Source organism: Aythya marila (assembly GCF_965140915.1).
Source record: "Aythya marila genome assembly, chromosome: 12".
In the NCBI taxonomy this organism is placed as follows: domain Eukaryota; kingdom Metazoa; phylum Chordata; class Aves; order Anseriformes; family Anatidae; genus Aythya; species Aythya marila.
The window spans coordinates 6,045,633-6,072,320 of NC_139053.1; the positions used below are offsets into that span (position 1 = coordinate 6,045,633).

At 37.3% G+C, this 26,688-nt stretch overlaps 1 protein-coding gene across 4 annotated transcripts in view; it reads left to right on the forward strand.

The window, feature by feature from the left end:
• Window positions 1–26,688, forward strand: part of FTO (FTO alpha-ketoglutarate dependent dioxygenase) — a gene marked incomplete at its 5' end in the record, with an annotated part of 243,767 nt that overhangs the window by 102,689 nt on the left and 114,390 nt on the right. For all 4 annotated transcript variants that reach the window (XM_082770101.1, XM_082770100.1, XM_082770099.1 and 1 more), the window contains one exon: window positions 4,321–4,445. In XM_082770101.1, the coding sequence (XP_082626227.1) occupies window positions 4,321–4,445 (125 nt within the window). The remainder of the gene's footprint in view (window positions 1–4,320; window positions 4,446–26,688) is intronic.

Below are 26,688 nucleotides of genomic sequence, written 5' to 3' on the forward strand. Positions count from 1 at the left end.
TTGTTTGACAGAGTATTAGGCTTTGTGTCTCCAGCTATACATGTTTCTAATCCTGAGAGGTCTGTATTGAAGGAAGGGAAATCAAACTTTAAAAGACTAAAAAGGTACCAGCGTGGTTTTTTTTGAGTGTGTTATTGAGGATGCTTTGTTTGTTTGTTTGTTAAGCAGAATAGTCCCTTATTTATGTTGGAACGTAATTTCTTCTGCTGTGTATGCAAGAAAAAAAAAAGTATACCAGTTATCCTGTTACAATAGCTTTAAGACTAATAAAAAACATAATTTTAAGCGTGTATCCTGGATATAGTAATAGTAATAATAGTAATATGTAATTCTAACAGCTTCTATTCAGACATGTCACTGATATATTTCATCAGTGGCAATGAGATGAATATGATATTGGTCTTTTAAAATACATTTCTTGCATAGTAAATATGTCAGTATAGCAATAGATATTTAGTTCTGCCATTGAGCCAGGAGGAAGGTAAAGGATATCATTTGCTAAACAGCCTTGCATAGAAGACCAGATTGGCAGCTGCTTTATATATGCGTATGTACTTTGTTTTGTTTTGTGTTTTTTTTGAGGTGGGTTCTGTGTTGTTGTGTTTTCCTTATTTTTAAGACTGTGCCATTTGGGAATTACAGAGGAAATGCCCTAAATATTTAAATAGATTTATAAGGAAAAAGGGGGAAGATTTGAAGATGTTAACATTGCTATTTATTAAAGACACATGCTGGCCAATGAGACAAGAAGTTGCTTCCCCCAAGTGATAAGCAATTTACGTAATCTTGTTGCTTGGGTTGTCCAGGATATGTTTTTGCCAGCTCAGGAAGCAAAAGAAAGAAAGTTTCAACAATCTGTAAACATTACCACCCTCAAGAATCTCTGCGAGCCCAAGGATGAGATAAGACAGGCTGTAGGGCTGGCTGCATTGTTTGTTTATTCGACTGTCCTCTGGTCCCAAGTGTGCTGAACAACACTGAGTCAGTGTTGAGTCCAGTTCAGCTAAGTGAAGGCTTCACTCAGCGTTGGGCACAGGGGGCCTCTGTAGACAATTATCTGTCATTAAAGAACATTAAAAGGATTGAGACACGGGGTCAGATTTTCTTTGATGGGATGTGCAACTATAGTGATGTTCAAAAGAAGGTCATTCCTGCCCTTTAGAGTAGGGGTGGTATCGGCCGGGTTTCTGATGGATTTTTATCAGTGTTGATGTGAGGAAATGGCTTTCCCAGCTGATAACATCTTTGACCGAGTTTCTTGAACCCTTGACCTTTATCAGTCAAGGTATATATTGAATCCCCTTGTTAAAAATAAATCCCAAAACAAGTTACTTGCAAAACCCAATCTTTCAAAGGAGGGTGTTTTGTAATATAATTTTACCCAGAATGCTGCTTTATTTATTGCAATTTAGGATTTTTATTGAAACAATAAGAATAGCGAGTTATTAAGAAATGCCTCTATAAAAGCTACATATCAAACCCTGCACTCGTATTCCAGGTAACCTTACTGCCCTTAGCACTCCTAGGAAACAAGTAAATCAGTTAAATTGCTATGTATTGTTGTTGTATGTTGCTTAATGTACTATTTCACCCTCAAGGTAGCTGCAACAGTACTCGCAGGGCTCAGTAAAGAAGCGTTTATGATGGCAGTGTCAAACTGCGCTTGACTTGAACTGTCTGCATCACCAGAGAAATGAAAGGTGTTAACAGAAGTCTGGGGCAATATAGTTGTTCTCTCAGTAAAAATTAAATTATGTTCAATTTCCAGAATTATGATGTAGAAGAAGGGGACTTAAGTTAGTGGAATGTCATAACAAAGTCACAATTTGGCTGGGCCATCAGTGTTCATACACAAGCGTTACGTGACTGTGAGTATTTGGAGAAGTGGTCACCCAGCTTTGCTGACTGATAAAACTCCAATGACATCCTGTTTTGATAAAATTTTAACTCAAACGTCCCTAGCAACTATCAGTTCTCCATGGTTTACACTTTGGGAACCACTTATTTATTTAGGGGATCTTGATGCTTTTTGCCTGCAAATAACTATACTAGCAGATTTGTCTGGCATCACATCATTAAACTTTGTGGCTTTTCTGCAGTCTTGGAGGGAAATAGACTTAGACACCATCACCAGCTTCACCATATCCTGTGGATTTCCCGGTGCCATTGTGAATAATAAGGGTATCCGAGAATTCCAAAAGGGAAATCCTGGTGTACTGCCACATGGTGCTGTGGCCAGTCTGATCGTGCTGTTATATGGAGATAAGTTTTACCTGTAGTGCTGTGTCAAAAGTCTTGAAATACAAATGTTAGAGCCTTAAGAGGCATATTTATTCTGAATGGCAAGGGCTGTTCATTTTCATCTCTTGCAGGATGTACATCTCTTCATCTGATGTGAGTGTGTCTCACGTGTTGAAGTCCTCTATCAAATCCTGCTTTAACTGCGCAGTTCCTGGAAGCGAGCCTAAGATCAGGCCTGTTGAAGTTGGTGGATAGGAGAGCTTGTGGAAAAGATGTTGTAGGTCAATGCAAGGGAAACCCATGTCGGAGAATCATTATCTGAAATTATTCCCTGGCTTCTCATTTCCTTTGTAATGTCAGAGCAGGGTCAAGAATGTGATCTATCTAGACAGAGTTTTGGACATTTGGTGGCTTTTAATGTTTGTTTGTTTGGTTTTTTGTTTGTTTGTTTGTTTTTTCTTTTTTTTTTAAAGAAACTGTTCTTTCTGATATGTAAGTTTGATATGATGGGGTGAGGCCTTTTGGTAGGCCAACTGACAGAGCCGGGAGGTGGAGTGTAAGATGGATGCTTTGTAGTCTTTGTTATCTGATGTTGTTGTAATAAAAGTATTTTCTATATGAATCCTATCATGCTTGCCTTTTGCAACCATCATCACGGTACCAAGGCCACTGCTACTTTGCATGGCTTAACAAGTGTATAATCTGCATATTTTTCTATCACATGGAAAAAAATGCCAGACCAAGAACAGATCTTCCTGTTTTCACAACCTGAAGATAATGACCATTTATCTCGCAGAAGCCCCAGAGGAATCTGTGCGTGTCCACTTGGGCAGGACAGACTGAAGTGTGCTGTGATGCTGAGAAGGAGGCTGTGTGCCATGCCTGTTCGTCTTGTTCCCATAAAAGAGGCCATGCTGGGGGAAGCATTTATAGTTACTGGTGATATTTGAGCTGGGTTTTGAAACTCAATTCCATAACTGCTCAAGTCAGAAACATATTTTTAGCATCCTTTTCAGTGGAATAAACTAGGTTTATGTAAGGATTCCGTCCACTTAGTCACATTCTTCCCAAAAGCATTTAGATACTTTGGTCTGGTTGTGGAATATGTGAATGAAGGTTAGAGTATCAAAGATAATTAAGTGAAAATCAGAGGCTGTTTAAGGAGAGAAAGAAAAATAAATTATTCCCACTGAAGGAGAAGACTTCAGCATGGACTCAAGCTCTGTGGTGTGGTTGGACTGCTGCCTGTGCAGTCAGCACAGCAGTGTACACGTCAGTTGAATGAGCATCAGCATATTCTGGTTTTGCCCCAAGTTTGCAGCCATGGAAAGCATAGGGGAAAGAAGAGGAGGAAACTGTGAATGAGTTTGTAGTAGTAGCAGGCAAAGGAGGAGTGATGGACTTGGAGTTGACTGGCTGGGTGGCTGAAGGACAGATCTGCAGTTTTGTTGGTTTGACTGTTAATGCAACATTTGGAAAGGCCAACAACTTGAGCTCTGCAGGGCCTGAGCGTTAGCCTGCTCCACAGTGAAGTCTGCTGTATGTATTTTTTTCCAGCAATTTGTAGTGTATTCCATAAAGAAAAAAAGGTAGAGTTTTGCTACTTGTTTACTTGAAATATTTCATGACAAATAGAGCATGGGGACATGATTAGAAATTCCTTTCAGAAGATGAAATACAAACAGGAATTGTGTTCAGTAGGATAAAAGGGTTGGAGGGAGTCCCCCAAACAAATGCTGTAGTAAGGGAAACACTTCTGATATAATGTGATATAAGAAAATGTTAAAAAGAGAAGAGAATTGTATCTTTAAAAAAAATGTTAGAATGCACAATGTCTTGTTATGTTACTTAAGGCAATGAGATTTTAAGGTTTACCTTATGTGCCATGTACATTGATTAAGTACTGAATATATGGTGGCCATTTCTAACCATCATTTACTGTATTGATTTGTCAGCAGTGGAAGTGTAATAAAAAAAGGTATTGATTTACTGTCCTTATTTGCTTATGGGCTTTTTATTAATTTTACACATTGTTTCCTATTTCTAGATTATAATTTTTATGTGTTTTTCCCCTTTAAGTCAAGCCTGGTCCTCCATGAAGTTAGAAAAAAGGAACAAACTGAAGAACAAAGGAATGAAACCATCAACTGCTTCTTGCTAGTTCTTACAGAGCGACAAAGGCTACGTAAAGAGTGGACAGCAAGGTGAGACATTGGAGAAAGATAGTGAGCTATTGAAATTAGAAATAAGTCTATCAAATATAGTTCTATTAAACCACTTCTAGGGAGTCAAAAAAAAAGTAGATGTTTAAAAAAATTCACAAGTTTTACAGTTCAACTGGTATTTTTCTCTGAATGGAAGAATAACTTAATGTTTCTGCTTCTGATTTCAGATATAATTTGTGGGGTAGAATGCTCCTTTACTGTGCTTATGTAGTGCAATGTATTGAGAATACCTTGATAGACAGCATAGGTATTTGAGGATTGCTGTTGCCTTAAATGCCCTGAGGTTTTCCTTATACTAGGAACAATATGAGCAATATGCCCAGCAGGCTTGCCATACTAAAAGGTGTCCATTTTGCCTGCTTTCTTCACAACGCTCACACTTCTTGTGGTGCCCTACTTGTGTTAACCAGATTGTGTTGGGTGAGATTGGCATACGTGTACATATTTCTAGAGTTCACATCATGTTGACTGTTTTATTATACGTGGGTTCTTAAATTGAGCATATTGCTCTATTACGAGCACGTGATGTTATTAACAATTTTAAGAAGTTATTCATGTTTGTATTTCAAAAATTTATATTACTGGACTGTAGTCAGATGGATGTATTTTGGAAACAGTTGCCTAATACTTCTAGTTCTTCCAGAAATATGTGAATTCAAAAAAACAAAATTGCCATATGCAACTGTCTTTCCAGCATCTGCCTTCTTCTCTTTACCTGTGGAGTCCATCTCAACTTTTTACACATTTCTAAAAGCTGTAGATCTGTATTTATTTATTTATTTTTCTTATTTATGATAAATAATTACATATAATACCTGTTAGTCTCTGAATTTTTTCTTCCAAATGTATAGCTCCTTTTAAGACCAGGAGATGTCCTGCGCTTACAATGAAATACAGGTTTTAGTCAAATTTTCTTTATGAGACTTGGTTTATCAAAATTAACACTTAACTGGCGTGATTTTTGACCTGCACTATATGTTCCAATTAAGAGAGTTCTCCTGTTTGTTTGTTTGTTTGTTTGTTTTGTTTGTTTTTAATGTATAACTTAATGAAATGTCCTGAAGTTTCTTAGATTGACTAGAAATTCAGTTGTAGATAATCAGATCTGACACTTGTCTGGGTTTGCTGCTCCCAGTAATTGTATTGATTGCACTTGAAATATTTTAGAAGCTTTAGATAGAAATTAAGCATTGCTACATAGGAGCACCTATTACAACTTAGAAACTGTGTTTTTATAAATTTGTTTCTGTATGCATGTGTGATGTTTATTTGTATAGTATGAGTTGAGAACTCAGAGTAGAAAAGAGCTCAGTGAGGTGGGTCTGTAATATTGTTCAGATTGTATGTGTGTTTTGTTTCTTCCTTTTTAAGAAATTTAAGAGAATTATATTGTTTGTGTGTTTTGGGTTTAGGTTTTTTTTTGGTTGTGTTTTTTTTTTTTTTCCATCACCATACTTCATAAATACTGCAAATAGTTTGAGTACGTTGGAAACAGAGGAAATCACTTAAAGCTTTTCCTTGGGACACATGCATCCTCGTTGTGAACCAGAACAGAAAGCTTCCTAGAGATAGAACAAGGCTAAATAATTGTAATGAGTGGAATATCTTTTTCATGTTTGTTTAGCTTAACAATAATACCCTAATATACTAAGTCAACAGGAATCACAGCAATCAAGAGTCATTTAAAAATAATGTGGTTACAGTGTTTCTGGCCTCCGCTTTTACAGTTCATGATTTAATCGGAGGCTGGAGCCGACGTTGCAGTTGTAGACATAGCCTTGTCTGACACACAAATGCCAGAGCTCTTGGGTGGGGGTAGGGAGAGGCTTAGAAGCAGACAAAGTGCAGGCCTCCTTAAAACTAAACACCTGAAAGAAAATTTCAAGAGCATTGTGCCTTGAAAGTTCTGAAAGAAAGTGTCCTTTGAGTATTAAATATCCTTAATCCTTTTTCTTTCCATTTGATGTTTCCCATCCCAGTGACCTATCTGAGTCTCATCCATATGATCTGCATAAACAGACTGTTACCATACACCTCACTTCACTTCATCAAAGCTTCAGCTCCATGTCTGGAATGAAGCACTGACTGTGGTAGCCATCAAGCATACAGTGGTGAAAGTTATAAAATGTCCGCCGTGGTACGAGCAGGGCTGCCCATGTTTTAGAGATCAGTCTGTTGTGTACTTTGGAATTACATGAGAAAAATGTGCTTGGACAGGAAATAATTAGCACTTGTCAAAGGGCAGGCAATAGGTTACAGTATTTTACTTTCAACAGGCTATCAGGGGATCAGCTAGATTAGATAATAGAATTTTTTTTCCTCTGGAAGTTAAATACAGATGACTCTAATTACCTTACATTGTGCATTAGAGAGCACATTATGAATAGTACAACTCCAAGAAATTTAGGTCAACGAAGGGAGGGCAGCTGGCAAAAACTTTACTCTGCACTTGGTCTTCGTAGAATTATGTAGGCATTCTGTTCGTTCACATGTTTTATTTGTCTTTGTCACCTTAAGTAAAAAAAAATAAATCTGGGAGTTGTTAGTATAAACGGATTGAAACTTTACAAATTTGCCTTTCTCAGAGGAAAAAAAAAGAAGGTATCTGTCACGTTTTGGTGTGTGTACATGTCTACGTGGATAATGCATCTTACCACATCCTTTGCTTTGAAGTTGTACCAGTGCTTCTGCATATTAACCAGTGGAAAGCACTCTAAGCTGTTAGTTCAGCACCATGGTCCAGGCTGCGTGGTAGCACGTAGGTGTTCCAGCCCACCGTCTCGTATCCTATCAACTTGAAGATGTCGTTGGTCTCATAGTTACTGTACAGGTCTTCCAAGGATTCAAGTTGTTCCCTGTTGAGTGGCAGTGATCCAAAAGACTTCAGGTAGGACTCAGTGAATGTCCTCTAAGTGTTAACAGAAATGGTCCAGAGTTGCTTAAAGCCTCAGATTTGTTTATACTGCTTGATAGCGCCTGATGGACAGGTTGTTATAGCTGTTAAAGAGCTGCTCTAGCCCTTTGAACTGACCCTTTCTTAACCTCTGCTTAGAAAAGGTCACCCTTCGGCTTATGGAGTGAGGGGAACCTCGGACTCTACTGTAACAAACAGAGGGTAAAGGGAACAGCTGTGAATTTTGGGTTAACCACAAACCTGTGTAGACTTTTTGGGGTCACTCTATGATAATGAAAATTGTTACCAAATTATATGGAAGTTTAACAGCAATAGTGGGAAAGAGAGGGTGGAGTCTAATGCATTGGGTTTGATAAATGAAGTGTGAAGTTACCCATCTGGCTCTAGACAGCCCTCTTTTTCTCTGCAAAAGGGAAACATTTAAAAATAACCATGGTACATCTAGAATCAATGACCCATACAGAGAGCTGGAATAGATCAAGATTTAACGGTGACTGTGGAAGAAATTATCATTTGAAAAGTGAGACAAAGGATGAAAAAGTACAGTTCAATATCTGCACCTGATTCATTTTCAAAAATGGTCTTAATATTTTTAGCCCGCTAATGATGCTATTGACATTTTTTGATCTTTTTAACTGGAAACAGGAAAGTTGTTAATATCATAAAGAAACAGTTTGGCCAAAAAGAAAAAAAAAAAAAAAAAAGTAGTACTTGAATTTCAAGAGAGAATGTTGTACTTTTGCACATTGGTGAATGTCCAACAGAACTGGGCAGCACAGCTCAATAAAAATTCTCTCATTCCTCCTCTTAATAAAACTTGTACCAAGTTATAATAATATTGCCTTTAAGGCATGGATGTCATATTCTGCTTAATTGCTAGTAGTTTTTGTTCTATTTTTTGTTTAAATACATTGCTACCAAACTCATCTGTCATCAAGCAATCAACAATAGATTAATTTAAAGGATAATTTAACTACATTGAAAATATTAACTCATAGAAAAAGATGGTTAGTGAAGTAATTATTAAAATCAATCTTTTTCATGCAAAAAAATTTATTAGTCTGAAATGGTTCTGTTATGAGGCAGCCTAGCGTCCACTATGCTATTTCACTCAGGGAAATTTGCACCATTTCTCTTAAGGGAAATTCAGTCAGCTAAGGAGAAATGTGAAGTTTTGGATAAAAATCTAATGATGTGAAAAGTTTGATAGGAAAAACAAAATTATTCATGATAGTTGTATTCTCATAGTTGTGCTAGTTGGATTCCGAAATCTTAATGGAGTTCTCTCTAAACCATCATATAATGACAAATTGACATAGTGAAAACAGAATAAACATTCAATAAATAATTTAAACCAAAGTAAACAGAATTCTTCTGGTTCATGAGATAAACAGCAGAAAAGTGTTAATTGATTATATCTTGTAAGAATCAATAGCTTAAATCCTTGGCTCATTGAAATATTACAGTGAGAAAAATCTATTTTATGAGGTCATTGCTACAACCCATAGCATTTTGTGGATCAGATCACTGTGTATTTTTTAGAGTTATATTCTTCTGTCTGTACATAACCCCTCAAAAGAGAACCTCTTACTCATGGCAAATAGTATGAGCTCCTGGTTTCACGTCAAACTTAACTACAATTCCTTAAAGTTTTTGATATATTTTGTTGTTTTCTGTTTTGAAGAAAAGTTGTTTTTATTCTTGCACATTACCTCTGTCTACATTGGAATTTTAAGTCATGCCTAAGAAGGTAAATGAGGTAGATTTTGCTCTTAGCTCCGGTAGCAGAAAATGTTGATGTGAAGAAACCTTTTATTCTATAACGAGAGAAAAGTCAACTGGTTAAGAAGTTAACGTGGGCTCTGGGTAAATTGGAGTAGTTTTCCTTCTGTCAGACTCAAGAAGTCAGTAACTGCCAGATTTTAAAAGAAACGTGGTAAGGCCAGTTCAAAGACTGGTTGACAAATATCACAGAATATAACTATGTGAAATATGAACACTTCAGAAACAGGAACTATACCAGTGCCAAAGCTTTAACAGTTAAAGGACAGAAGTATCGAGTAAAGTCTGACAGAAAGTGGAGAAAATATTTATGTTATTTACAACTTTTGCAGTTGTTTTGTGTAATGTTAGCATGACAGATTTTTTTTTCTTTTGTGGGAATCCAGCGTCTATGTTTCTGAAATTAGTAACGATCTCAGTATACACAGCTGTGTGATCTCCAGTGGGATTTTGTAACAGTCGTCCTCTCTAGGCAATAAATGTGTCAGCTGGAATGGATATTCAGTAAGTTAGCAACAAGCATAACAATTAGCAACAAACAAGAACAAATTTTGATTCATCATTTAGGAAATCACAGGGGGAAAAAACAACCAAACAAACAGAAGATTAGATTGGATTTGTTTGATTTTCTTGTGTGTTTGTGTTCTTTCAAAGAAGAAAATTAAACTATTCAGCACTCATTTTGTAACCTAAAAAAAAAAATTCTAGAAAGTAAACTCATGTTGTGAGTTAGATGATGATACTGAATACAGCATGTTAATGGGGAAGATGCTCTGAGGCAGACTGCAAACCAACCTTGCAGCTTTTAAATGAACGTAGAAAATGCTGAGACTTCAATGAAGTTGTCAGGTCTCCTGCTGTAGTTATGCTTAGACATCAGCTGCCTCGATTGACCTTTGACTTCTCTCCGGTTCCTTATTGCCAGACTTCTTTCGCTTCGTGTGACCCTTCCTGTTCTCTGCCTGTCTTTCACCTGTGTTTCTTGTTCTGGGGAGTCTTTGAAGCAGCCAGGCCTGGCATCAATAGGTACAAGTACTTTGCACAATGGAAGTACTGCTTGATTAAATCTTGCTGTTTAACAACCACTCTTATTTTCTTTAAAGCAGCTTTGACCCTTTACCCTTGAAAAAAAAATCATTTACAAGCTTGGATATTTACAGGAAATGGTTCTTACCTGGTGATGTCACTATAGACACAGCAAATATGGTATAAAAGACATCTTTTGGTATAAGGACTTTAAACGAATGGTGCATGGCAGTCTAGGAGGAAAGTCATGGAGATCACCTTTGTGTGGCTTTTGTGTGCATCCTCTGTTATGCCACTTTGTGGAGGATTGTTTATTCTGATGGTTATGTTACCATTTTAGTTTAGTTTTAATTCTCTGTTTCTGAAAACCCCAACGAGATGCATCATCCCATACCTGAATAACTACAGGGTATATTTTTCCTCATATCCCTTTTTTGATTTAATGCTTTTCTTCCTTGTATGATATATATGATATATGATACATATAATATATATATAATCCTTCTGATGTGTCAGAAGGATTTTTCAAAAATGACACTTCCAAATCTGACAAATGACACAATTTAGTCTTAATAGTGCAATTAAAGTTTCCAAAACTATGCGATAAATAATTTTCTCGCTCTACCAGAGTGCATTTGATTATTTTTATTTTTAATAGTTGGCTAAGTTTTTTTGAAGGTTTGATTTTATTTTGCCTGGACAGGTTTATCAAGTCAGCAGGGGTGACATTTCCTTATTTAAGCTTTCATAATTGCAGTACAAGAAAGATAGTGTTGTTTTTCAAGGGGTTTGACAATGATTTGCTCACTACCACTGGGAGATCTCAGTGCTGGAGATGGAAATTACTGTGTTTCCAGACTGCAGGAGACTGGAGAGTGAATAGATCACAGAGGTGACAGAGGTGACAAATTTATAATCTGTGGAGACAAAGTGTTACCCACATCATCAGACAGTTGAACCACAAAGTAGCATTAGCATCAGCTGTCATCATTCCTGCAAGAGAGAATGGTGTCTGCCAGGGGCAGGGAAAAGGAGAAAAGCTGGGAGAATCCTGAGCATTGTACCGTACTCCATAGCTGCCCACGCCAGCTGAAGACATGGTGTTACAAACTAGGGATCAAGAATGATGGTCAAGACAACGCAAAATTCTCATAGGTATATTTTGCCTTAGACACTGAGTTTTTTTCTTCTGCAATATTAATCCGTACTTACCTTTGCCTTAGCAAAGTGTGTTGCTGTCATGGTATGTAATATACCCAAAAAAATAATTTGCAAATTTTGTAGAAATTAAAACTTTGTCAAAAAAAAAAATCAAAAAACAAAAAACTTTTAAATGTATCTAAAGATGCAATTATCATCTCTGTAAAGCATTAGATGCCTTGTCCAAACAGGACATGGTTGTTAAGGTTATTAGTGCCATTATCATTGCAGTAAAATTTGGTTTTATGATGGACAAAGCTAACTGGATTTGGAAGAACTGTGTTCAATACCTGGTATATGTTACCAGCGCAGAAATAACGGGATAACAAAGGCTTCACCTAGCCAGGTGGTGTGCTTATGTCATTGCATGAGACATGAGTGAGCAGATGCTTGTGTAAGTTCATGACTTAAGTCTTAAATGTTGTCAAACTTGTGTTGTTAAAGTTTTTCCACATATCTAGAATTTGATGGCTCCAGGGATTGGTAATGAAATACAGAGCCTTTTGTTTTCAGGTCAGCAGTTCAAATGTGCTTCAGGTAGATAGTGCCAAAGATTATTCCCATTGGATATCTGTGTTTGATGGCCTATGCAAAATGCATTGGTTCTTGAATCCTGGTAGGCAGGTGTGTATATCACGTAAAGCAACTGTTACAGCTGATACTAATTGGTACCCTTGCTGGCATTCTCAGAGCAGCCAAAAATTAAATGGATGTAGAAGCTGCGCAAGATGCTGTCAGTGCTCTGAGCGCTCTAGGTGATGGTTGGGAGGCAGAGAGTATTGAGGCTGATTGAAGGCGAAAAGAGGATGGCAGTCTGTTGCATTGCTCTGTATTGCTCTCTATTAATTTTATTTATTTTTTTACACTAAAAGTTATGGTAACATAGATGCCTGTACACAGATACGTGGTGAGAAAGTGCCGTGGTAAACTCCTGGCCAACGTCAACATGATTGCACAAAGTGCAATCCACTGGGAGGCTGAAGGCTGGGCTGGAGGTGTAACTAATCAGAGAAATGAAGATGAACTGACGAATAGAATCAGATCCGTTACTTATTTTGACTACAAATGAGATTTTTCTGGCATTTTAAACATTTGTGCTGTTTATTTTGTTTGAATTTTCATTTCTAAATGTATAATTACTGTGAAATTACTAAATGACAAACTACGATGATGTTTAAAATAGCTAACAAAGGAAGTTGGCATTTCTTAAGATGCTCTGTAAAATTCGAGACCTTAGGGACCTGTTACATAGCACGCATTTGTTTCATATTCTTTGTTTTATGTTTTTAAATGACAGCAGCCCCAAATGGAAAGCATATTTAATAGTAGCAAAAAAATGCTGCTATGGATTACTGAAAAATTTGAGTAGTTAAGCCAACAGGGATACTTGAAGAGGTATGCAACACCTCAGTTTATAACCCACAATACTTAATTGTGTTTCCATATTGGCATGTACAAGAGATTGGCTTGGGTTGGTGATGGAGCAGGTAGGACTTGTGGGTAAGAAGTGTGTTAAAAGTAACATCTGTGGACATAAAATACATAATTTGAAATTGAGATAAATAAAACAAAAAGAGGACATGAGTTGTATCAGGATGATTAACTGAGAAACAGACTCTAAGAATGCGGGGTTTGTAGGGAAAACTGAAGAAGACTATTAAGTGGTGAAGTGAAGGCAATAATAGAAAGGAAAAGGAAATATTTCTGGGTATTTTCAGATCCGCTAAGAAGAGCTTGTTCCACTCTTTTTACAAAGGCAAGCTTGAATGGTCCCATCAGATATGCCTGTGGCTGTGTTGGAGTTAGCTTCAGCTCCAAATTATGCTGGGGGGTATTTTAATACAAGTTTATTAGGCCATGATTTTAACTTTTTTGCCAGTTCCTTTTTTTGCAAGTCAACATTTTCTCTTTTTTATTTTCTCTTCAAAACTATCAGACAAATTCCTTGGCTTACCAAGTGATTTGTGATGGTTGTGATGGTTACGGAAATAATATCAATCTGAATTCAGTCCACACAAACCCATAGTGTGAGTTATTTTGATCCGCCAGATATTATCACTGCAATGGATATGATCCTTGTTTGGATCAGAACATGATTGTTTGGGTACCAATTTAGAGTGAATTTCCGTGATTACAAATTTACAATTTATGATTGGAATTTTCAAATATTAGATTTTCAGATTTGCTGTTTCTGCAAATCTTCCTGCCAGTGCATTAATTTGTTGAGCAAATAAAATGATTTTAGTCAAATTCTGTAAAATATTAAATGTTTTCCTATAAGGTTGGTGTGAATAATCATTATTTTGCATAATCTGCTCAGTTTGCTTTCCCAGTAATATTATGAAGTTTCATCTAGGCTGAATAAATGAAGTTTTTTTTCTTGTTTTCGAGCCCTGAATTGTATTTAAACTCAATTTTAGCAAGTGCCCTTATCTAGTAATGGTGGAGGTGCTATGGGGGTGTAGAGGCGCTGTTTGGTAAGGTCAACATTTGGTCTTTTTGACTGGGAAAGAATCTTATCAGAATTATTTCTGACAACCTAGTAAAGGTGGATTTGAAAAAGTGCTCAAGAGATGAGAAGTAATCGATGTGTCCACTCCAGATGACTTACCAGCTGTACGGCATGTTCAGCATGTTTACTGTAAGGCATTCTTTACCACATTTATGCTCTAATTGTTTTATATTTTATATTAGACCACGCTGAAAGTATCGAGATGCGTCTCCTTCTGCTCATCTTTGGAGGTGTGCATCAACCCGAAATCCAGATCTGTGTCTGGGGGCAGGCAGGAGGCTGGAGGAGGGGAGGGAGGGGATTTGAGGTGTGAGGGTGTAACGCTGGACAAGGCTTTTAGCTGTTCTGCTTGCCTGTAGGTGACACTGTTGCACCATTTATCTGTATATTTTCACATATCTTGTCCAGGGACAAAAAAAAAAAAAAAAAAAAAGAAAAAAAGTTTCATTAAAATAATTTGAGAGAGAATCAGATAAATGCAGTACGCTAATGATTCCATAAGGCTTTGTCAGACAGCGGAGCCTTAGATACAGCCAGATGAATGGCATCTTCTTCTTCGCGACGATGGCAGCGGCTCATAATGTTATTGCCGATTAACTAGCTCCCTAGTATTGCTCCTCCAGTACAGTATCCCCTTGACAGGCAAGTTGCTAAAAGGATTGCTCGGCATGTTTCTAAAGACTAATGTAATAAACCAAGATGATAATACGCTGTTGAAAAAAAAATCTTAATTTGCTGCTAAGTTATGGCAATATAAAGTTAAAATGTTTTTCTCTGCTCAAGTAATTTAAATTAATAATGTGTGCCATTAAGTGAATTCTCAGAGAGGATTTTTTCTTCTTTGCTATTAAGTATGCTGGCTACAGAGAAAATGAAATATTCTATGAGGCTTGAGCAATCATCTATCTCTAAGCTACAGTGTGCCTGCTGCCAGATGTTCAGGTGCCGGTGCTGCTGCTTTGACATGTATATCTCTTCCAGGCAAAAAACAATATATACATCAGTCCAGGTACAAGGTGGCCTTGCCAGCAAACCTGCCTCCTTCTAGCTGTGACATTCATCCGCTCCCCGTCAGAATGTGTACGTTAGGAGGGGATTGTAATTAACCCCTGGAAAGCCTGGGTTTCACAAAAGTGATGTGCGCGGTAATGATATTGTTAGGTTCCTTAATTTCCAGTTTCACCATCAATTATGCCATGTGTTTCATCCAGTTGGTGCTACCCTCCCAGTGTTAATTACAACCTACAAGACTGTTACAGTTAATTTTATGGCAAGCATATTGTCTCTTCAAGGCTCCACAGCAGCTCATAAATTATCTTGAAGGTAAAATGTAACTTGGGGAACTAGTTATGAAAATTCCATCCATCTCGCTTAGGAGGTGCAGCTGCTACTGTCAGCTGCCTCGCTGCCGCATTGTGAAGGAATTATGGTGGGTCAGGTTTAAGAGGCTAGGCCCGGGCTGTCACCGAGGAGAAAGGCTGTCCTGGCCCTGTCAGACAAGTACCTTCTGCCAATCCCTTGTGGCTTCACTTTGCAGGCAGTAAAAGGCAGGCGGTGCAGGTGGATGGTCCCCAAGCTGTCTCTATTCATTACTTTACAGAAACTTGCTTTAGGTAGGCAGGTACGGAGACCTTTCCACTGTTGTCATAATGTTAGGCATCATCTGCAAAGTGCAAGATAGATAACTCTATAAATAACTCGCCGATCTGCCGGGCTGCGGTAGTGCAGAAAGATGATTAGCACCGTAGACACACATGAAGTAGCTCGCTGGTTTGCAAAATGACTGTTGGTTTAATTGTAGCAATAGCTGGTTTGGAAGAGCACATCTGTTCGCTTTTATTTCACATGCACAATATGAGGAGGCGCAATTTCGCTGCAAAGTAATTTGTGTTAAGAGTTTCACATTACATAAATTAGCATGGCTTTATTTTGGCATTATTTATGACATCTGTGTGTGTGTCCTGCTTTTTGTTGAAAGAATTGCAAACAATTATGATTTTCTTTATATATATTTATATATAAAACAACAGAATGCAACCCAGTACTCAGAACAAGAGCTACTTACATTTTTATAGTGAACTTGTATTATTACTGTAATGCCTTACTTTTCTCCTTATATCAATAATACAAGACTACCATAAAATATAATGCCTTATTCTGCCGTCTCTTCCTTTAATAGTTTGTATTTCAATAGTTTCAAATGCTGTCAAGCTTTGGGTGTTTTTTTTAAAGAATGAAACCTCAGTACAAATCAAATTTCCTGCGAGGTTTTTTTCCTTCCACTATTTTACCTTTCAAAAGGACTTCTGTGTTTACAGTGCTGTTTCCTAACCTCATTTACAGCTGGGAGGGCATATGAGAAGGAGCACTGAAAGCTGACACTGAACACATTTCCATAGGCAACCACTGTGCAGATGTGAATATACAGACTGCTGTGAATGGGTAAATGTTGTGAATTCAATTGAGGAGAAAATGAGCCAACGCAATAATGAAAACCAGCAAGGATAATGCATCTAAATATATATTGTTCATTTCTTTTGACAGTCTTCATTCAGTTTTAATTATTTCATTTTAATTATTGTTCATTCTGCAGCGATGAAATTTTTTGAAAATAAAGCTGACTCTGTAAGTTGGGCCTTTTATATGTTTGCAAAGTAGGAGAAAAGGCTGAATAGAGAGTTCATATTAGTACACTTCTAATACATGTTCATTGTTGCTTTTCCCACGGAATTTAAAGTAAATATGCATTATAATGGCTTTTAGAGGGCCGTTCTTCTTCCTGTGGCAACTGTTTCAGTGTATTCAGAGAAGTAACTCAGGACTTTGAACTGACCACAGTACCGCATTTCTATTTGTTTAGCGTATTCAGAGGAAAGCTGTGCATTAGGCACAGCCTTGGGCAAAGTGAGGTGTAAAAACCAGATTGCCTCAAGAGCAGGCCCAGAGGCACTGCTCTTTAGAAGCCAAGTTCCTTCTGGGGTTCATTCTCTCCTTGTCTGCTATTGAAGAGGTAAGGGGGCGGAAAGGCTACCTGTGTTGCTAGCATATTCCATAAAATGTAGTGTTGCTTCACCTGCTCATCTATGTCATTATCTCCTACGTCGTAGGATGTCAGATTACCAAGGTTATCCATCAGTATGCCAAAGCACCCCTCCGTTGGGGACCATTCTGCATCAGAACTGGGAGGTGTCTGCAATGTCTGCTCTTGCTGTAGTTGCTGTAATGTAGTGTTCACTAAATTTTTGATAAATTTGCCTCGGTAGAGGAGGCTGGGAAAAGGGAAGTTGTCCAAGAATGTAATGGCCCGTACTGGTTTCTGAAGGGATAATAAGACTGCTGAATATTTGAAATTGTAGCGTATGTTTATGTCAGACAGTATTATGTGAAAATATCCTGGTTATCATCATAATCTCTTTGTGGGTTGATTTTACAACATCACTAAATTCAAGAGAGTTACTCTTGATTTAAGTCAATGTAACTGAAGAGAATCAGGACATAGGTCCTAATAAATAGTCTTTCTGAACTGTAATTTGGCACATGTAATCGTCATTACCAAACTCATTCTCTTTTAAATGTAAGATTTAATTTTTGTGCAATTGAATAAGAAAACGTTTCTCAGAACAGTGCCTTTGTTTCTTGGCTCTTGGCCAACGTCTGTAGGAAAGAAAACTTCGTTTGGAAAGCAATTGAACTATGTAGTATTGTGAGCCTACTTGTTTTTTAGGAAGATAGATTACAGTAGGAGAGAGGATAGGAGTTGGATCCAGACCACTCGGTTGTTATGATAAACATTTAAAAAATGTTTTTCTTGCTTAACATGACTCAGTATAGTCTTACGTACCTTCGAGCCAAGAAGAAAATGGGCTTTCAGAATAGCCTCGGTATTTGATAGTCATTAGACTCCAAAACACAGTTGGAAAGTTTTTTATGGCTGCAGATTCTTATTTATGACACACACACTTAATTTAGTCATTTTTAATGCAAGAAGTAATTTTAAAACTCAAATAAAATATGTTTACCAATTTAAGTGTGCTATCAGCCAAATGAATTTATAAAAATAAAATTCATTTTTTAGCTCAAATATATGTAAACATCAGTAGGATTTGAGTCAGTGATAGCTAGCAAAGATCAGTTCTGAAGCTTGGTGCTTCAAAATTTATAAAGAAATCAAAATTTTAAATAGGGTCATCATAGAAAACAAAAAAAGGCTTTTTACTGCTTGATAATTAAAAGTTCCAGTAATGTAGGGAGACCTCTGTGCGTGTTGAATCCTGTGAAATCAATGGGGCTCTGCATGAAGTTGATCCACTTGCTCATTCAGTTTGTCTATGAAAACAACTTTCTTGATCAAAATCAAGATACTGATTATCTCTCCTCTTGTACTCCATTATAGTACATCTTGATGTGAGATAAATGACTTCTTTTATTTCACAATAATCCCATACATTGCCTTTTTCTTACTGAGACGGAAAAGATCAGTGTCCTTCATCCATGTCTTAGGCCCTGCGATCGAGGTGCTGTTATGTGCCAGGGAGCCATTTTATAATTTGCCTTGGGTGAGAAGTTTAAAACTTTGAGTAGGATTGCTCAGGCTACCACGATACCATGCAATTTTAATTGCATAATTAAAATCACAAGATCAAGAAACATAATCTTTGTGTATTTGCCTCCTGGCTCCACACAAGTATTAAAATAATTTCAAGAATGTATGTCGTTTTCTTTGAAGGAATATGGATTGCAACAAAGTAAACAGAATTACTTGTGTTTAAATATGAATATGTTCAAAGCAAACTGCTTTAGGTATATGCCTGACTTCTAGTCAATATCTATCTTTATGAAATGCAGATTTTTTTTCTAATTAAAACTTACAAGCGTATGCATTAGCACGCTAACAGAGTTGCTGATCTTGAAGAGTGCAGGCGGACCTTTTCTGCGCACCCTAATTGCTAACAGATACGGAAAATACAAATCCGAAAATCCTTCTGCCTTCTACTTTTGCTAATTTTTATTTTTATCTTATAGAAGAAACTGCGAGAAAGCAACATACTATCAGATATCAAAAGCAAAAAAGGTTTCTTTTTTGTTTGAATGTACTACTTTTAAGCTGTGGTAATTGTTATGGAGGTACAATTGGTTAAGAATATGGAAAAAGAATTTTGCCTGCTCACTTTTTTGCTCAAAGCCTGACCTTTATTTAAGCGTATTATTTTTGTCGCACACGCACGCACAACCCTACAAGATTTATTGGCGTTTGTATGAAAAAAAATGAAAGGATTTTCATGTTTTGTAAGAAACTTAATACACTCTCGCAGATGGCCCAGCTCAGGTGTGATTTTAATTATGAGATAAAACAAAGCCCAACACAGTAGGAAGTAGTCTTAATAAACGGCCTGAAGCTTTTGTCTTCATGTGTCAAAAAGCCTTTTTATTGCGTGATGAATTTTTTTTTACTAGCTGTTTCTAAAAATGCTTTTAAAAAAAATGCAAGGGCTTCCAGAGTTCATTTGAATTATTTTGGACAAGTAAAAAGTAGGAATGTTTTGTGAATTTGTTATTTTTTCTCAATAAGTTTAGGCTTCTGCAAGGGAATGATAAGAAAAAAAAATGCATTAATAATAACAAAACATGGACACGAATGCTCTTTTATTTGTTTACAAATAAAACCTTTTCTAATTACATGTTGTCATTGCTTGTCAGTCTATCACATTGCTTAGTAATAACAAAAACTGGGCATTTGAGCACTGCTTAAACTGTACCATCAGAAACTAATAATTTAAACCCTGCTATGCTATGGTATTCAGCCTTCGTTATTAAAACAAAAATAATACGATCCTGTTGTTAAATGTTACTAATATATTACAGTAATGTTGTACTGTCTTTCCCTTAGTGGGGAATTATGAGGACCTCATGTTAGGACCTCAGTGTCCTGACATAGTTAATTATCCATAGATAATGGTTTTCAGCAGTAGCTGGTCGGCACATTGCAACCTCACCATTGAAGGCTTAATAAATATTTGCAGACTCAGGTGCAGAGCACCTATGTACTACAAAAACAAACAGCTGTGGTTTCTTTCCTGGGCTATACATCACGTACAGCATCTCGTTTGTTGTAGCTAGCCTAATGGTGCAAACGGCAAGCTTTGTCCTATGCTATATGGTGGTAATATGTTTACTGCAGATATGCTAACTACTCTTTCATGAGTCCTTTCATCGTCTTTTTTACGGCAAAAATGTCTTGGAACGCCGCAGCTCTTGGGGCTCGTTCCGTGAGTGCTGCGTATTGATGGGATGATGGCTAACTGGGTTTTAGAGCTTGTGGCTTCTGGAGAACGCCTGGCAGTTTTGCAGGTTTAGGATTGTCAGCTGCAGAAATATGATGGGGAAAAAAAACAGCAATTAATGATTTTCATTAATAATTTTGTGAGCTAGGCGTGCTGTGTGTTACAGTGCTGTGTTTTCAGGATACAAACCTCTTTTGTTTTGGAAAAACTGTGTATGCTACCGGTATTGATAAATGTTGGGATGAGTGGCCTCTTAGCTGCTCTGGCAATTGTCATCATGCTTAAATTTTTGAACACATTTTGTTTTCAATATGGAGCTGAAATGCACCTGAATGTAGTTGTTTATCTATGTTGATTTTGAATGTTAAAATGCCTAAACTTGAAAAAATCTATCATAATTGGAAAATAAAAATATGACATCATTATTGCCTCACATTATGTAATAATAGCGTGCATTATTTAGAAAGTAGACTCCTTATTTATTATATTTTTTATATAAGTGTAATTGCCAACTACTGTATCGTTTGAAATCTCTATAGAAAATATTTTGATTGACTATCACAATAGTAACAGTAGTTTTCTGTTCCAGAAAATTATTTATCTTTCAGTCCAAGAAAAAATATTTCATTTTTTTCTTCATATGTTTTGCCATAGATTTCAATGCTTTCAACAAAGGCCTAAAGAGGAAATATATTTTTTCCTGAAATTGTCCATTCTCTGCTCCCCCCCTGCCCCGCCACCCTTGCATCCTTAGTCTTAATCTTTTTTCAATTTTTGGATTTTAAGGATTACATTGTATTAATGCATCTCTCTTCTAGTCATGTTCATCATGTATTACAGGAAGGTATAGGAGTGATAATCTAGGATAAATGAATAACATTCTGGTTTTAGCTGTTGATCGTGTGCCAAGTGTGGGAGCATTAGAAGAACAGGGAAGGGGCCCTACCCTGTAGAATTTCTAGGCCACTTTAGGCAAGAAAATGATTCCTGTCTGGTTTGTTCCATGTGCATCATCCCCAGCTTCTCAGTTTGTGTATTGCCAAATGTTCAGTCAATGTTTCTTTGCTGTGACTCAGGAAATGCTGCTTGGTCTCCTGAACAAGGCTCACAGTCAGAGCTGTGCTGATGGGCGGGTGCCTTGACCTGCGTGCGCTGCCACCCCACGTGCACCCTCAGCACAGCCTGGCGTGCTCTCCAGGATGCTGAGAACCGAGCTCTGGTTGTCAAATGCCCAATCTGCATCCTGCCCGCCGGCTGGCAAGCTGCATGTTGGCTGTAGGCAGTTTCTGTATCACTGCTAACATTGCTGTGAGCGTGATGTTACAACTCAAGTTATGCTTATGGTGTTTCTTATCAAGATAGCTTTGGTACAAACCTTGAGGAAAGTTTTTGTTCAGATGTGCATCCCATGCATGATGGGTTGTGTCTTTCTACCTGCTAATCCCACTGCACTGGGATTGGGGATTGGTGCTGGGGAGTGGTGCTGGTGGCTGGCGTGTCTTTGTGGCTTGGCAGCCAGGCCACACAGGTGTCATTAATACCAGGTAAAAAAGGCGAGCAGACAAAGGGTGCTGTTTTAAGTGGCAATACACTGGCAGTCCTTAGTGTTGTGCTTCTCCATCAAATAGAAGATACAATGGCAGTGCTTGCTTCCCCTTAATTTTTAATGTTACAAACCTGCAAGTCACTTGAGTAACACACACATGACTTCTAGCATTAAAATTCAGCATTAGATTAACTTAACTGCAATTGTATTCGTTTTAAATTGAGTGCACTTTAAAATTCTGCTGGTAACCATGCTGTTGGTAACCTACACCCCTTTGACTCATTAACAAAATGTAACTGATCTTGATTTTTTTTTTTTAATTTATCTACAGTATAATCAAGGCAAGAAGCTTTTGGCTCATGAAAGTAAATGTTTTTGATCCTTTGTTGTCAGATCCCACAATTTCTTTACAGCAGACTTAGATGAAACAGAAAACTGATATACTGAGCCACTGGAATTGCAGTCTTGTAATTTAGAAATATCCATTTTATCCCTTATAATTTCTTCACTAAGATTCTTCAGTCTGAATCTGATATAGGTGGGAGCCAAGACAAACAGTAAGCATTTATAGTCATTCAGACCAGTTTGGATTCCACTAGAATGTAAAGCCAAAGAGTTCTTGGCTTTGTTTCATGCATCCTTACAAGGATAAAAAGTGCATTTAAATTGTAATATTCACTGCAGCTACATGCTTCTGTAACATCTGCAAGCTTTTACTTCCAACAACGTTATAAAGATGTGAAAATACTTATGCAGTAAACTCTTAATTTGGCAGCTGAAGAGCTTGGTGGAAGGTCCTTTAATTCTCTAGAAGCAGTGCACTGCAATACGCTTTCTCCAGTCCAGTCCACAGGAGCTGGAGTGCAGTGATGCCAGCGATGCCATACACGTGCTTGGGGAAAGGAAAGGGCAGGTGCTTATCTGCTCTGTGCGGGGCATTGCCCTGGTGGTGCTGCCCCGTATTAGGAGCTTTGATCCTTTATGTAATTCTAAATACACAGCTAACTTGCTATGGTTTTAAAGAGTAAGTGCTGCAGCAGTAATTTTGCAGGACAAAACCCTAAAATTACTTTAGTGATTTATTTGTGTACTTGTTGTAGAGATATTTGCCAGATAGCAGGAATAGCTAATAGGGAGTATTCCTGTGGCTTAGTACAAAAAACATTGAAAATACATTTTATTACAGGAGTCCTATTTCTAGAATTATAAAATTTATTGAAATAAGCTCTTTCCCTCATTTTGGTATGTTATTTCCAGACTAGCCTCCTCAATGTGCACATGCATGCACACTCATGATTTCCTCGTGTGCTTACTGAATTGATACCTAGTGAGTCCTGCTAGCAGACTTTGACAGAACATCAGTCAGAATTTGTCTTATCTAGTCCTGCCCTTTTACATTAAATAACCTGAGGCTCAGATTTTAGTTGCTCCATACTTCTAAATAGGTCTTTTTATTATAGCTTGGACAATTTATTCTGCTATATACATGTAGCACTTTGAAATTCCAGGATGAAATTCCTAGGCAATATATGCAGCAACGAAAGAGAACCCTCATGTTTGCAAAATACATGTTGAGGAAGCAGTATGGCAAAAACTGTGTAGTACAGAGTTCTTTACAGCTGAGAGCTGGAGCGTTGAAGATCATTGTTATCTGTTGGTCAATACCTTTGAAATAGAAGCATGCTATGAATAGGAGAACGCCGTGATGAACCGTGGGTATGGCATGTGTCCCTCACCTGTGTGTGTACATGAGGATGAGATGCTGGCTGTGTGATTAGCTCTGAAGCAAAACAGATGACAGCAATCAGTAACATTGAGTTTAAATGCGTGTCACAAAAATGCACGTTTCATATTTTTATCTGTCAGATTGTGGTACGTATTTCTTTGTGCAGTAGATGAGTATCTAGTTTTCTCTTCTGCTTCATAATGTTTGCTATGAACTTGAACTCCCAATAGCTGACTGGAGTTCAAAGACCAGAGTACTGCTGACTTCCCGTACTTTACAAATCCACAGAAGTCCTTTGTCATCCATAGAAATGGCAAAGTGAAAGGGAGGCTGTGCCTCAATAGAAAGATACTTTGTGTGGAGGAAATCACAGACCAGATATGCCTTGAAATAGCTTAAAAACACATAATTTTTGGAGAAGACCAATAATACCAGTTATTAAAGGAGACAGCATAGAATGCACATTTCTAGAATCAGGATAAAGATAACATTGGGATTTGTAGTCCAGCAAAACCTGAGATTTTCACAATATCCCATGCCCAAAGACTTAGCTTTTTAAAATGTTCATTGGCATGCTCGCTGCGCTCCCACATTTAAAGATAGCATCGCCCGTACAGATATTCTGAGGTAGAATTTAGTTCTTTGTTCCCAGTTTAAGGTTACCTCTGAAAAACAACTAATCAATAAACAGTTTAATGGACTATAGCGAATAACTCTATTATGGGTAGCTAAAATAGGGAATTTTCACAAAATTATCTCAAAAAAAGAAAAACAAACTAAATAGTTTTGCAAGAATGTAGCTATTTTCTTGTTGGCTTAGAGCATTCTAATTCTATATAGAATTAATGAAATTGATTATAAACTAAAGAATTAATCGAGCACCTTTTAGTTACTGTACGCCTTTCACTCTGGGGCTAGATAACCTTAAGATGACCTTTCCACATCTGGGGTCAAGCGCTAGTAAAAGTTGTCTTATTCTTAGGCTTCATCTGGGCTGGCATTTCTGACAGACGTGTAAACAGATGCAAGCATCGTTGCTAATGACAGGTGATTATAAGTGGCATGGGTGCCAAGGTAATTAAACCATGCCTTGACAGGAACATTTGGTGATATGGTATTGCAGCATTAGAAAAATTGTTGCAACACATATTTCCCTGCTAGGCTATAGACCTGAATATCATTCATTTGGATTCTTTGGCCATGGCACTCCAAATCCAGAGTTTTACTCCCTGCTTGAAGTATTCAGCGTAGGGAACTGGGCAAAAGCAGCTGGTTGAATAGAGCAGGTACGTGTGAGTAGGGTTCTGGTGCTTTGAATTGAAGCATATGGTTCTAAGAAGCCTTTTAGCGTATAAATATAGTATAAAAATCCAGCATGGAAGGATTGGAGGTGTATTATCTTTGTGACAAGATAACGGTTACTGTGCCAGATTTATTAATGGCTGAATTATTGGGCTATTCTTTGTCATATATTTCTTATTGGACATCTTAACTGCTTTTACGGCTGCAAATCTTAGTTTCTAAATCTCGTTAAGCTTTTGTGTGTGAATGTACTTCACAATGAAATACAGATTATTCGCAGAGTAGAAATAAGGGTTGCTTTAGAAATAATTTATTTTAGTTGATATTAGAACTTTTATAGACTTAAGGCAGTGTATTCTCAGATCATCACGGAGCAATTTCGTAGTTGAAGATTACTTTGTATTCCTCGCTCAGGTTTCTTTTGCTGAGAGTGAATAATGCTCAAGATAAAGTTCCTTATTTATCCCACAGCTCTTGCAGCTCCTTATTTAAAATGAATTGTATAAGAGCTGTGGAAAAAAATGGCTTAATTCCATAAATCAATCTAAACTGATTTCATAAAATGTGAGATGTCTAGTTTAAGGATATTTTTCCATCATTCTGTGTGGAATTCATTATGACCATCGGATGGAAGTAAACTGTCCACGCCATTGGCGTTCCTTTGATATTTGTCTCTGCTTTGAAGCTCTGGTGTTTAATATCATTAATCTCAGCTAAAATTCTGGACCTCCATCAATTTTGGGAGCACAACTTAATCCTGCTTATTTATCATTCAGGGCACTCAGGATGGAAATAAATTATTTCACTTCTCTGGTTGGTCTGGACATCGCTAAAGCAGTACAAGAAACTGCTTCAAATAGCAGCTTACAGCTTTTATCATAATGCTTGGACTGGATACCTAGCAAAGGGTGCTGGGAATCTAGTAACTCCTTTAGTTTGAAGCTGGCTCTTGAAAATGAAATTTCAAATGTAGTGAAATTAAATCAATTTTCATATCAATTACGTGAAGAGATTTAATTAAATGATGTGCTAGATACGTTGCTTCCATGATATTTAGTAAAAGAGGTAAAACGGAGTTAAATGCATCCTGATCACAGTGAGATCTTCAATGCCTTCTGTTGTTTTTTCCACCATCTTCTGGTCCAAGTCTCCCAGGCTTCCACCCACTGTTTCTTCTGATGAACATGCTGACAAAGTTAAGGTGCTGTTAATGCATCTGCAAAATTTTCAGCCTCTGGATTGAGATTCTGGCAAAAATTTGTGTGGTCCAAGGAAGTCAGCTTTGAGTGTATGATGACGTCGACTATGGTGCTGATAACTTTGGCATCCTTGCACATCAAATTTTGACCTGCAGGATCATTTCGGAAGTTTTAAAAAGCTGTTTTTTTTTTCCTTGTTGTCAGCATAAGGCATGCAAATTACACTTTCTATTTTCAGCTAATAAGTAAAGGAATTGTAGGAAAAAAAAACAAAGGATTTGGATCACTACAGTTAAAGCAAGTGTAATATAAATAAAATCAGTATCATATTCAGGTCCATCACTAAGTGTATGTATTTATACATATGATACTCTATATAATTTTGTGCAAGGGTTTTAATGTTATGTGCAGGTAACCTTGGAGCTGCCAGTTTGTTTTATTTCTGATGTTGCCTGCTAGTCCCTGAAGCAGATAAACTGGATTTTTTTTTGATCTTCCATTTGCTAGGCTTTCGTTATATTGTGGTTACAGTCACAATGTCAGCACATAAAATGTTAAACATCACTGGTCTGAAAGAAGCTTCCATTGTCTTCTACTTTTGGTGCCTGGGGATTCCTTCTAGTCTTGCAGTGGTGGTTCTGTCAGTGTAATATGTCATGAAGCATTTCTCAGTAATGACAGACATTGAATATGAGTGACAGGAACTCTGACCGAGTGAAATGGGTTCAATTACC